Source organism: Seriola aureovittata, chromosome 17 (genome assembly GCF_021018895.1).
Source record: "Seriola aureovittata isolate HTS-2021-v1 ecotype China chromosome 17, ASM2101889v1, whole genome shotgun sequence".
Classification (NCBI taxonomy): domain Eukaryota; kingdom Metazoa; phylum Chordata; class Actinopteri; order Carangiformes; family Carangidae; genus Seriola; species Seriola aureovittata.
Window position 1 is genome coordinate 17,119,278 of NC_079380.1, and position 13,561 is coordinate 17,132,838.

Genomic DNA, 13,561 nt, shown 5'->3' on the forward strand with positions numbered 1-13,561 from the left:
TACTGGGCAGTGAAATCACGTGGGACTGCCAAGTCTTGTGTGTACATTTGCAAAGACGTGCCTGTATGGTTGCATAAGAGTGAAAGAATACACCTCTGACCCCAACCAGATCCCGTCCCACCTAATCACAGCCATAAATTACAGTCCATTCCTCTCTGTTTGTCAAACAGCTTGCTCCCACTTTCCCTCGGCGCTGCGCTGATTTGTTATAACTCCATAACAAATGCATTCAGTAGATGTTTACTGTAAAATGATCCCTGTACTTAGTGTCTGCCTGCCATGAAGGAAAAAGAAAACAGTTGGCTTTGTGAAATATATTTTATTGTGGAAATCAACAGGAGATTTGCTTTTATTTGTCTTTCAATTTATAAAGTGTTGTCTCACACAACAAACTAAATCCTGCATGGAGAAAGTGTGGTGCAACTTAGAGTCAAGATTGCTTCAAATGCTTTTAGTGGAAGACAGCAAGAAGAGGTCAAAGTCATTCAGTTCAGTAGATGTTGTTTCAGTCAGTCAAGCCAGGAGAGTATTTCCACTTTCTTGCTTTGCTCGAGGAACATATGATATTAACACTATATAACTGTTTATTTACAATAATAGAGTTCTTCCTTCGCACTATACATGCAGGACGTCCTTGGCCCTGCTCTTGGTGCAAAGGGCAGTGGAACCATCATTTGTTTTCTGGAACAAGCCTATTCTGATATTTTCAGCACAACTCAGCAAGATATAAATACAAATGTGTTGAGATTTGCTGAAATGGCATTCAGGTGTATAAGTTAACCCACATGGAGCTTTTATTGGAGGGGAAACTAATTCATCTCACCCAGGACAAGTGAAACAGTGGTATACAGTCTGACCTTATATCATCGTTACTTGTCCTATGAATAATAATAGAAAGAAAGAAAGAAAGAAAGAGAGAAAGAAAGAACGAACGAAAGAAAGAATGAACGAAAGAAACCAACGCCAATGCAAGGGCATAGAAAAACAACATAAACTGGTAAAAATAACATCAATGGACTCAATACTAGAACCAAATTAATATAATAATAATAATAATAATAATAATAATAATAATAATAATAATAATAATAATAATAATAATAATAATAATAAAGTGCATCTATCCCAGGCTTTTTGGAGGCCAGTAATTTTACCAAGCAGAAAATTAATTTGTTATTTGTTGCCATGTGTGTGATCCGCCACAACATGAGCAGGTCAGAGGGAAACTAGGACACTCAAGGTCCTCCCTCGAAGCTGAGTATGTCTGTATGAAACACATGATTACAATTAAGCAAATGTTTGCTGAATGCCTGCTGCGCTTTTTCACATTGATTCACTTTAATAATATACCAACAAATTTTCTCAAGGTCAGGATATTCATTATTTTTTCATCATTGTGACATACCTACTCTTCAAACTCACTTCTTGCTTCTTCAAATACATTTTAAATAATCTGTTACATGTTTTACTTTGAGATACCATGAGATGAAGTGTATTATCTGATATATCTATGATGACATTATCATGACACTACGGCATCTAAATCTGAGTTAGAGCTTCTTAAAACCTCTTGATCTTATGTTCACAGAAATACCTAGTTTGCACAAGTGATTACCGACCATATAAATGTACCAAAACATATGTCCCATGTTCATCTAAAACATTAGAGAGTCATTAATGTGTTGGCTTTATATCAACTTTCAAAAGATATGGTATACAGTATATCCTCAGTACTGTATTTGGTGTTGTGTGTCAGGGCTTCCCATTAGATTTTCTGGATTTGGCCTTTTAATTCAATATAGGGCATTGATGTGATATGATATTACTCCACTTTGTCTCCCATAGGTCATGCGTGTGACACAGTTTCACTGCAGACGACTTTAATTAGACTCTTTTACTGCCTTTTGGGGCCCGCCGAATTTATGAGTCAAGTCTTTGATTACCAATATGTGACAGTTTAGAGTAAAACTATCCTGTTCTTGGTGTGTTTTTATGTCCTGGGGTTACAGACAGGGCTGAACTTTGAGGTGTTATTTGTCTTTGGTTATTTCCTTTTGTATGTTTTGAATCACACAGGCCATGATGATGGCTTTTTGACCTGCTGCACAACATTAGTGTACAGTTAAGATTTTCTGTTTAGAACACATACTGCATCTGAGATGAACTGAAATCAATTTCAGTTGATCGTTCGCTAATCGCTTTGACTGACCAGTAATTGTGCAATCAGTGGTAGCAATTAGCAGGCCTCTCAAGCTTTGGATCTCTTCAACTGTTACTCTGAAAAAGAAAAATACAAGCGCAAGAGTGTAAGGAATGGATTAACCAGTGTGTTTGTCATCTCAAAAATAAGCTGCAAACATTAGCATGACTTGCTAGCTTTACCTACTGTGATGACCTAGCCCAGCGTCACTTCCAAAGCCAGCAGCATTAAAAAAAATTACAACAGCCATGTTCACAACTAACGTCAGTAGGCCAATTTCCTTGCTCTGTGGAAGCCAGTCCTGGATGCTACCATGTCAGACTGAAGGCTAATATGGCCCTGTCCTGCCCTTTATTGGATTTGGGTTAGTTTACACTGCAGCAACCCCACCCAACATTACCTGAGATAGTTAACACTAATCCTGCTGTTAAAAGCCTTTTCTCTTTTAATGTTAAAAGTGAAAAATACAGTACTATTTGAAAATATGAAAAAATAAAGCATGAATCTAGCCTCTGTCTTGCATGTTGTCTGTAAGCTAAGCGAAACAAAGCTACGCTAAACAGGGTTATGTTAATCATATTTGACATTTTTCCTTATCATAGTTATAATATTAGGATTAACAATCTCTACATTGCAATAACACTGTTGTTTCTTTATTTCCATATTTGATCATCAACTGGTGAGGATTATAACTTTTTGCCTGGGACCTTTTAGCTTCAGTCCTTTTAGCTTAGACCTCAGTCTTTTAGCACAATATCATGTATGTGGCAACAAGTAGATGTTGAAGACTCGTTTTCTACTTTTAACATGAGTCAGCTTCAAACTTTAAAAGTCAGCAGGACATGGCCTTTTCAACCAACTTATGAAGCTAAGAATTATTACTACCATAGCAAACAAATCGAGGTTTGTGGGCTAGAAATTATTAGCAACTGCTTTTCACTACCACAGTCTGAAATCAAGGATCGCTTATTTGGAAACTAGCAAAAACCTCAAGTGATAAATCTGCATCTGTTATCGTAGTAAACTGCATTATTTGCTAAGCAACGGAAAGTATGACAGACATAGTAACAAACAGATAAGCCTGGGCTTTGCGAACGGATAAATTCGATCTGCTTTCTCTCCAGCCGTGAAGTCTCTAGTTAAATATTAAGAAAGAAATTACGAACTCAACATCTGCTCAGGTCAAATGTTTCCCAATGAGTGAAATGTAAAGACAGTGATTGATATTTCTCCTTGCTAATATGCATAAATGTTTGCCTGTTTTATGATGAATGTTTATTATTCTACCCTTTCATGTGTCTCCCATAGTTACATGTAATCCATACTGTACACGTACCATCGGTTGCATGTATGCCAACTAACCAAGTCATCCACTGATATTGTATAACGTGGAAGATTCTTATTTTTGATATGAGTTATATCATAAGATCAAAATCCACAGTTGCACGTCTGTTTGTACCAGGTGAGTCCGTAGAAATATTCCTATGGTTTAGTTTTCTAATTGTCATCTGCAAAGTGTCAATTTCACTCAACACTTAGTTTTAGACTGTATGCTTCAGGACTGTGAACAGCACATACAGACAGTCCCATCAAAATTATCAAACATTTCTCAAAATATTCATACAAAACTATGCTATTGTCATGCAGTTTTATTTCTAGGATGTGAAAATTGAAATGTGACAGTTTTTGTTTGCATTGGATAAAGCTCAGTAACCATTTCAGGGAAGCAAAAAAGTTCATCCAGAGAGAAACGTGACGAGTTTCAGTCTTGCTTGTATGATAGAGATCGGTACTGCTGGTCCTCCACCTGCAGCAGTAATGTCTTCAGTGGTGTCCTCATGTCAGTAGAGTGACAGTCATAGGGCTCTTCAAATGACACCTGCATTGCTCTGCATTCAAACAAAAGCAAAAGAAGCAACAGCCAAAGGTTAAATCTCTGATTCTCTACAGGAGGACATTTGCTCACCTCTAGGAGTGGTTGGCTCATTCACCAGCTCTGATGACCACTTCCTGTCTTCCTCTTTCTCTACATCTCCCTCATCCTCCTCATCCCTGCTGATGAAGGCTAGCTCATTCTCATAGCAGAAGGAGTTGGCACCGGAAGCTGGGAATTTTCTCTCCTCCATTTCCTTGGCACTGCATCTAGGGGTGGATGGTACTTCAAATGTTTTGTGAAAGTAGGCATAATCTATCCTGTACTGACTCTTCTCCTCGAAGATGACAGGCTCAAAACGATGACCCCACAAGATCTCCGTGGACAGGTAAGAGCTCCGTGCCTGTGTCGTCATAGCTGTGGCCTCCACCAGCCCTTCAAGTATAATTACTATCTCAAAGTCAGATGTTTCCAGATCTTGCTTACTGATGCCAAAAAGTGGACTTTCTTCATCAATCTCATGTATGACAGTAAGGGGAGCAACCAGGAACAGGCGGTCTGTGCCTTTGTCATAGCCCACGTTCATGTCAATCTGATCCAGGGGGATATACTCGCCTTCCTCCGTGTAACGGTGCTTGACGAGCTGGGCACGCACATGAGCTTCCACAATATGGCTCTTCCTTAGATTAGCAACCCGAAACATGAGGCACAGCTTCCCATCACGCAAGGCGATGACTGCGTTGTGGCTGAACAGTAGAGTCTGTGCACGCTTTTTGGGCCTCGCCATCTTTGCCATGATAGCACCAATCATAAAGGCATCGATGATGCAGCCCATGATGGATTGAAAGACCACCATGAAGACAGCAGCCGGGCATTCCTCTGTCACACAGCGGGCACCGTACCCAATGGTTGTCTGGGTCTCTATGGAGAACAGGAAAGCTGCCACAAAGGTGTTGACCTGAGTGACACAAGGAACAAAAGTGCCATCCTCTCCGGAATGGTCCATGTCACCGTGTAGGAGGCCAATGACCCAGAATGCCAAGCCAAATGTTAACCAGGACACCACAAACACCAGGCTGAACAGTAGGAACATGTATCGCCAGCGGATGTCCACACAAGTTGTGAAAATGTCAGATATGTACCGCTGTGACTTCTCATCCATGTTTGAGAAATGTATGTTGCATTGGCCAGTCTTGGTGACAAACCGCCCACGGTATTTGCGTCTCGTGTGAATCTTGCCATTTCCAAAGCTGCCCACAGCAGGCATGGTACTTAATCTCAGGCCTTCTTCTTCACAGGATATGAAGCTGTGGTGGTGGGCCCTTCCCACACTCATGCCTCAGTGGGGCACAGCCACGTAGCTTCACACTTTCAGCCCAGCTCATACAAAATTGATCTGGCTCACAGGAAGTCCACCGCTCCGTCCAACACAGACTCAGTGTCAACCGGAACTGAGAGGTGAGGCACAACCGTTGTTATCTATAGAGGAAGCACAAGGGAAATATTAATACATGATATTGTGAATCATCTATCAACACTACAGTTTTTGAAAAGTAGATAAATATAATGTCCTCTGTTTCAGCATAAGATAATCACACAGTGATAATCAGTCATAGTTTTATTTAACACCTTCCCTATAATTCATTAACAGTGTGTAGCAGTGTCTGGACTCAGTGGATGGTAAATTCTCATTATCATTATATAACATCATGTTCACTTGTCAAAGCATGAGATCAAATCATTTTTCTCTCTTCCGTATTTTCAGTTTTACTCACAGGTTTTTGATATTTTTGATGCAGCTGCCTAAAAATATCTTCTCTAATCCCTGCTAGTTTTAGGACCTTGTTGGTTTACAAAGCTTGCCGAGCCAAAGCATGTTTTGTTTTCACTGAATTGTTTTTCACTGTTGGTTTAGTAATGAATCTATTGATTGCTTCTCCTCTCAATATGTCAATGATGAATATAATTTACAATAATCTGCTGTTTAGATTCATTTATACTGCACATATTAAGACAAACATGGAAGTTGTAAAATCATACTGTACTATAATTATACAGATTTTCTATTTTGAAACCTTGGTGATACTAGTGACACTGCATTTCATTTCAAATGCACCATTTCATAGCACATGTTTGATTTTCTGTCTTGCCTCTCTTTCTTCCCTGCCTCTACCGGCAACACTGGTATATAAGATACATATTTCTCTGATCAACAAGGTACAGAAATAGCCAGCTAATCCAATGCCCTGCCATTTTATGTGACGTATCTTCTGTTTCTTCCAGCTGGCACAACTATTAGAGTCACTGGAGTACAGTGATGAGGCTGTGTGATTCCCCTGTGACTGAATTGGAAAATAATACGGGCAGAAAAAGACGGGGCACAACACTGGTTATCAGCCACAGATACAAATGGTTTGATGGGAGCAATCGATGGGATCACTTCAGGCACATTCATGGAAAAAAGGTTTTGAAAAAGAGGAAACCGTATCCTGATCTGTCCCAAATGCTGCCTCCAGCACACCCAGCATAGAGGGCTGTTATTTCTACCTCATGTTGAGTAAGAAATAAAAGTCTAATAATAATGAATGTGTAAACTCCCTAAAGTGACATTACACCTAAAACAGTCTTGAAAATTAATCTACAATTTGAGGAATCACCAAAGTTATTGCAATTCATCCTGAGCGCAGAACACAGAACTGAATTTCATGACAATCCATCCAATAGCTGTTTAGATGTTTTATTTAAAGTCTAGGGATCGACAAAATCTTTCGGATCATTATCGATCATATTTCACTAAGACCCAAAAATGTCAACCTGCTGGTGGTGAAGTGAGAGGATCACCAAAGTCTGTAGGATTCATCCTGCGGACGGAAAAATTTCATGGCAATCTGTTTAGTAGCTATTGAGATATTACAGTCTGGACCACAGATATCATGGTCTGGTGGATGACCGACTGACAGGCCAGCATTGCCATACACAGAGCCACATCACAAGCATGGCTAGCAATACAATGCCATAGACCTGTATTAGTGCCAAAGTTAGCACGTAAAAGATACTGCAGAAGAAGTTGTTCCTGTGTCTTCTGAACTGACTGAAATTTCTGTCATATCATAGGTTATAAGAAACGTTGAGGTTCAACTATGCAGGATTATTATCTAAATTATTGTAGGACTAATTTCCTGACACTGGCTGCAGTTTCCTCTGAATGGAACTTCACTCATTTCAAGTCATAAAATAGACCCTGCCCCACCATCACACTGTGGACTCAGGGGACCCAGAGGGAACCACTTCAGCTGCAGGTCAGCAGAAGGTGACATGTTGGTCAGCAACTGGCTGAAAGTGGGCTCTTTACTTGTAGATAATTGGTACAGAGATTGATTTTGATTATACTGTTATTCTGTTCGGATATCTGAGGACACTGTAGGATGACAACATTGGTCGGCTACACTCATCTCAGAAAACATACTGTAAATAATGTATATCAGGGCTTTAAGAGTGTAGAGGTGTTAATCAACTGGGATTTCATCTTTAATAAAACCTCCAAATGGGGTCAGAAAGGCTGCTGCTGTGCAGGTGTCCCCACCATGGATACTCTATAGCTATGAATAGACAGACATTAATAACCTGTATATACAGCCTATATACACGGTATACTATCTGCATATACAAATAGTATATGATGAATTTACACTTTCTGTGCAGTTTCAACATGCATGGCATGTCATATTCATTGTTTCCGACCCAAAAGCCTGAATTGTAAGAGTTTAGAATAAAGACTGTAGGATGACAATAATTGAAAACAACAGATTTTGAGATTTTTTTGTGTATGGCCATGTGTGTTTGTTTCTAAATGCTGTAGTTGCTAGGAAGCAGTATGTTGTGTGTCCATAAGATATTCATATCTAATATTCTGTGCGGCTGCTCCTCAGCCCTCTCAGGAGCCACACTCTGCCTGCCAAGCTGGGATCTTAACGCCGGAGCAGGGATGAGTCTATTTCTCTGCTGATGTTTTTCACTGCTCTCACTGAAGATATATTTGAGCTGAACAAATAAGAGACAGTTCAATAGTCACTGTCTATGGAAGTTAAGTCTAAGTCTACGGTGTTGACTACAGTAATATATGGATAGTCTGTCTCTCTAAAATGACAAGCAGCTTACCTTGTGTGCAAGTGCTTCCGATAAATGCTGATTCCCAGCGTTCCTTTTCTTCCAGATCTTCCCAGTCCACTAGCCAAACCACTGCATGTTTCTCCTCAGGCTTCCTTTAACGCTTCTCATCTGTTATGGGTAGAACCACTCTATCCTCCTGAGGCACAAAAGTAAATGGTCACAGAGTACCTTCATGTCGGTGTCTCCTAGTTTTAACACGTCTCTTTCTCCACTCAGCGAGGAGAGCATTACATTCACTCCAACTGTCAAGTCCTTCAGAGTTACAGCTCGATTGATATCCAGTTGATCAGAAACAGACCAGAAATTAGAAAATGACTTTAGTGAATCACCGAAGTCATAATTTTGACCCTCGAAATAGCACAATGACTTGATCACAGCTATCCCAAATGAACTGTATAGAGGGTTCACATGGCCTGTAGGGTCCAATCCAATCAAAAAATCAATTCCTCACAGCTCATTTTAGAGTCATGGGCAGTCAACAGTCTCTCTTCTTCCATGTCTCACACTTTCTTAGTATATCTGCTATCTGATCTTGTTCTGCTGCAGATCCCACTCTGTTTCCCACATCTAGTGAACTATTGCTCACTGCTCAGCTCTCGTCCTCCCCCTCCCTTTCACAGTGTCACTGTAGATACTTGGCATTTGGAGACTATGTGCTCTTCCCCTACCAAGTGTTGCACCAGCGCTGGTCAGCAATGCTCAGAGTTGAAAGAACCAACTGGTTTATTCAAGACTGATGTGATAGTGGACGGACCAGAACATAAACAGTGACCAGAACGTATTTGTTAAATAGATTTCTCTGGGTTTGACTATGGGTTCAGTCTTATAAAGCAATTCTTAGTCTGTATTATTTTTAAAAAATAGGCAAGACATCTACTGGATGCGTAGACCAATACTTTAAACTTCTAATTTCTATTCCTATGTTGTCTGTAATGTTGTCTTTATTTTCTGACCAAAACCAAACAGATCACAGAGTGGGTGGTATGGTCTCCATTTTGACTCATTCAGAAAGCGAAGCAGCTCCTGTTGAACACACCAGATAATGAAAAGCCCATGTAGGCAGTTTCTTGTAGAACATCACTCATTTGTCTGATGTGTGTGTGAGCATGCCTGGATGAAGGAGGAAATCAATGAATTTCTTGTGTATCACGGGGCCAAAGAGCGGCTTGATTAATAGTAAAAACAAGGGTCTAGATCCCTGCTAACAGCCCTGTGAGACTACGCGTAGGTGCAGGTTTGCCTTTGTGATGTCATTAGTTTTGCAGGTATTTGGTCATAAACTGGGAATCATTATTGTCTGTGCCAAATTTTGTGCCAATCCATCTAGATGTTGAGATATTTCACAGAATAAGTGGAAATATAGACTGTTGGTGGAGCTGGATGAAAAAAGTCAGGGGCTCACCAAAGATGAATTATCTGGACACCATGAATATCTGTAACAAATTACATGGCAATCCATCTGGTAGATGTCGAGATATTTCATTCAAAAACAAAAACGTCAACCTCATGGTGGTGCTTGAGGAACAGTCAGAGGATTACTAACATCACTAAGATTCATCCTCTGGAGAACATAAATGTCTGTGCGACATCTGTGCCACTATCATAGTTGAGAAAAAGTGTAATTCCTAAAGTGAGAGATATTTAATTTATATTTAACTAACCAAAGCTTGGGACAGACTGACATTACCACTCACTATTTCTATGTTATTGTAGGAGTCAAGTTATTCCCAAAAACACATCTTTAAAAGAAAAAAAAACAAAAAGAACACCACCACACTGCTTTGCTCAGGAGTTTGAATTTCTTTTGTGAGTTTCACAAGACAGAACTGTCCTGACCCAGATTCACCGGAGGCCATCACAGAGCAGAAACATGGGTGGAAGGTGTGTGTGACACTGCAATATCACGGCCTCCAAGGAAGCTAAGCCATGGTAGTCTGAGTATTCGTTTTCTAATTATAATAGAAATAATATTTGACCTTTGCAAGTGTTAGCGCTGTTGGATCTGTAGATGTACCGAGTGTACAAGAACAGATAATGCATGTAAGACATGAAACGTACAGTGTGTTTGGTGCATACTAAAAATCCATTTACCATAAGGATTTGTGAGGACAAGACATCACACTTCAGATTACTCTTTCACACTAAATGGTCATATTTGTTAGGAATGACTTTATAATAGTTTTTTTTTTCAAAGACAAAGACAATAATCGCTGAGTAAAATCTTTAGCTGAAAATGTATTGAATGTAACATTAGGCTGTAACTGTCATTAAACGATAAACCTTTTTATAAAACACATTTCAAACCTTAAGCTGTAATGTGATTTGTGTGTTTATGAGTGAATGTGTGTGTGTTATAGCTTTACTGTACTGTTACTGTGATGTCAGGCCTGTAAATGGGTTATGGGTTCAGTTAGGAGATGGCAGACCAGATGGGGATGTGAAGTGTGCTATCGGGACAGAGAGAGAGCCCAGAGCCCGGCCGATACGTCGTACCCAGCGAGTTATTTAAAGGCCGCCTCACTGCGGCAGGACAAACTGGGCCAGGCTTGACCACACTCAGGACCCAAGCTACAGCGTTCGATCATCTTTCAGACTGTCAGCACACACTCTCCTGATTCATTACAAGTATTATGTCACACTATGGTCATCCCTGTGTGGTACAGGAGACACCAGTCAGAGCACAGGATGTTTACTCAAAGCTCAGTTAGACATGAGCGTAACTGGTTCTGGCAGGACACTCAGGATTAGGAGCATGGCAGGTACTCCAATTATACAACTGTGTAACCGTCTGTTTGGTCCACTCTCACCAGCACTCCTGCTGCTCATGCTCACGGTGTGTTTCTGCAGGTTTGGGTCATTGTTCTATTTTTTACATCTACAGCACATAGCTGTAGCTGTAGCTCTGTATCTCTGTGGCTCTATAGCACAGCCTACCTTAGCCTACCTTTTTATCTTCTGTTGAGTTTTTAAATTACCTCTTGTGTTATTGGCTTCAACCTGGTAGTACCATAATAATAATAAAAAATCTTTGTGCAAGCGCTTGGAACTTGTAACCATTTTTTTCCCTTTAAGCTGGAGGGAACATTTCTGGTCTCTTATCTCTTCTCTAGTAGAGTATGTCTTACATACTGACTCACTGATGATGTCCACATCCAACAAATCAGGGCTGATAATTGAACTGAAACTAACCATGTTTCCAGGTAGGAAATACCAGTGTAGAAAGATTTTTTGTCATTTTAATGTGAGTGTGAAGATGTTTTAATGATGTGACCTTTATGAAAACATGCGTCATCATCAAAGCATACCCCATCTATTATTACCTCCAGTAACAGGTTTTGCATTTATATTACCCTGTTGTCAGACAGATATGACTGATTATGTTATGTTATGTTATGTTATGTTATGTTATGTTATGTTATGTTATGTTATCTTATCTTATCTTATGTTATCTTATGTTATCTTATGTTATCTTATGTTATATTATTATACTACTTACCCAGTATTACCTTGGGTCAATGCAACATAATGTAAAGGGCTACCACATTATGTTAAAGTGGCCCAGGGAGTTTTTTCAACTTCTATGGATTAAATTTGTTTATAATAACAGCAAAAAAAAAATCTTCCATTTTTGGAATAAAATGAACTTCGCTGCCAGAACCTCAAAAAAAAAATGGTTGCAGGCCTGTGTTACACAGCCGTGATCAAGGAAGACAGAGAACAAACACATAGGCTGCAGATACAGTAGAGAGTCTGTGTTGGCAGCCAACACCGATAAAAACAACCTGTGAGTGGGGAAGAGAGGCGTTGTGCACCCACCAGACAAAAAGAAATGCTGCACATACACAAGACACAGGGATTTTTTTTCAGGGAGCTGTTCACCAACCACCCTGCTCCAGTTAGGGAATATGCTCCAGAGCAGCCTAATCAACATCCTGCCTCACAGTGATGAAGTGCTCTCACCTTGTGAAATAACACAGGGAGGCCATGTTAGCTCCACACATTAAATACTGGAGGTTGAATCCAGGTCCCTCTTACTGTCAGGCGATTAATAAACGTTAATGAAACTTTTATGTTTTCCACAAGAAAAACAAGAAATTTGTGTTTTTCTTGTTATGTTTTTTTCTTTTTCCATCACAAACAATGTTTAGCTCTCTATAATAATCCAGAGAAAAAGTTTAACAACGTGGTCTGATCCTTGTGAAAAGTCTGTCTATACAAGGTTTTCAGTTGTTAACAGATCTGCGTCCAGCTGACTGTAGAAAAAAGAGAAAAAAAATCATAAACATAAACTTTAAAAAGCAGTTACAAGATATATAATATCTTCAGTGTTATTAAGTTGTATCAGCAGGTTGTTGTTGTTCCCATTAAGCTATTTATATAGAATGATTGGTTATGGCTTTTCAAGATGACAATATATAGGAATACGCTTCACATCTTCATATCTGTTCTTGCACTAACCGCTTTCCTGGTTGCTGACACATTTTACTTTCAGCTCATACAAGGGCTGACTGTGTTAAAGTGCTTCCCCAAATGCCTCATCTTCATCATCATCTTCATCATCCTCCATGCCGAGGCTGTTGTTGCCAAATTGATGTTGGTGCCAAATTTATATTTGTCTCAGATGAACAACGCAGGATTCATCCATTGTCATGGAAACACTGACAAATATGAGTTGGAGCGAACAAGTTGCATGTAGGTCACACGCCTCTGGACCTGATTTTGTAACATTGTGATCCAAATCAAACTAAAAGAAAGAAAAAAAAGTCGTCTGCAGCTCCTTGCTGGTGACAGTGATTTGAAAACTGAAACCCAGACCTGTGCTGTGGTCCTGCCAGAGTTGTGGTTCTGTCGGCTGCAGTGTAAACATGTCTGAAGTGGATCATCGGGGAAGCGGGCTGCGCTCGCTGATCAGAGCTGCTCCACTGCTGGTTGCTGTAATTGATCTTTGCATGACTAAATGGGCCACTTATTTTTACAGCCAGAGCAGGTGCACCTGTGCGCTGGTGTTTTTACATCATCCGCTGATCAGTCATGAGGACCGGGAGCGTTTGTGGGGCAGCTCGACTCAGAACAAACCCTGCAGGTGCACATACGTACAAACACACATACACTGCATCACACACAAAGGGATGCAGAAACAAACTGAGACAGGTTTATATTGTTCCAATGAAAATCATTTCATTTATTCTGTTTATTCTGCCATATTTCAGTTAACTTCAGTTACTTGGTCAACCATCGGTGTAGTATACCCACTGAGGTTACACTGTCAAATACATTTAAAAAGACAATGGATTTCTTGGTATTTCTGAGATACAAGA

The 13,561-nt window shown here is 39.9% G+C and overlaps 1 protein-coding gene across 5 annotated transcripts; it reads right to left on the minus strand.

Annotated features, from left to right (window-relative positions):
- Window positions 1–304: 304 nt before the first annotated feature.
- Window positions 305–8,843, minus strand: kcnj12b (potassium inwardly rectifying channel subfamily J member 12b). 5 transcript variants are annotated; one of them, XR_008830060.1, is made up of 4 exons: window positions 8,232–8,843; window positions 4,167–5,552; window positions 2,210–2,277; window positions 305–878 (listed from the first exon to the last, which is right to left on the minus strand). XR_008830060.1 is itself a non-coding variant. In XM_056400923.1 (3 exons), the coding sequence occupies exons 2-3, from the start codon at window positions 5,407–5,409 to the stop codon at window positions 4,069–4,071; spliced, it is 1,239 nt and encodes a 412-aa protein (XP_056256898.1). In that variant the 5' UTR covers window positions 5,410–5,552; window positions 8,232–8,843; the 3' UTR covers window positions 305–4,068. The 5 variants fall into 5 exon arrangements, 3 of the variants coding, with proteins under 3 accessions (XP_056256898.1, XP_056256896.1, XP_056256897.1); XR_008830059.1 differs by having other exon boundaries at window positions 2,210–4,089; XM_056400923.1 differs by having other exon boundaries at window positions 305–4,089; window positions 4,192–5,552.
- Between the last annotated feature and the right edge of the window lie 4,718 nt (window positions 8,844–13,561).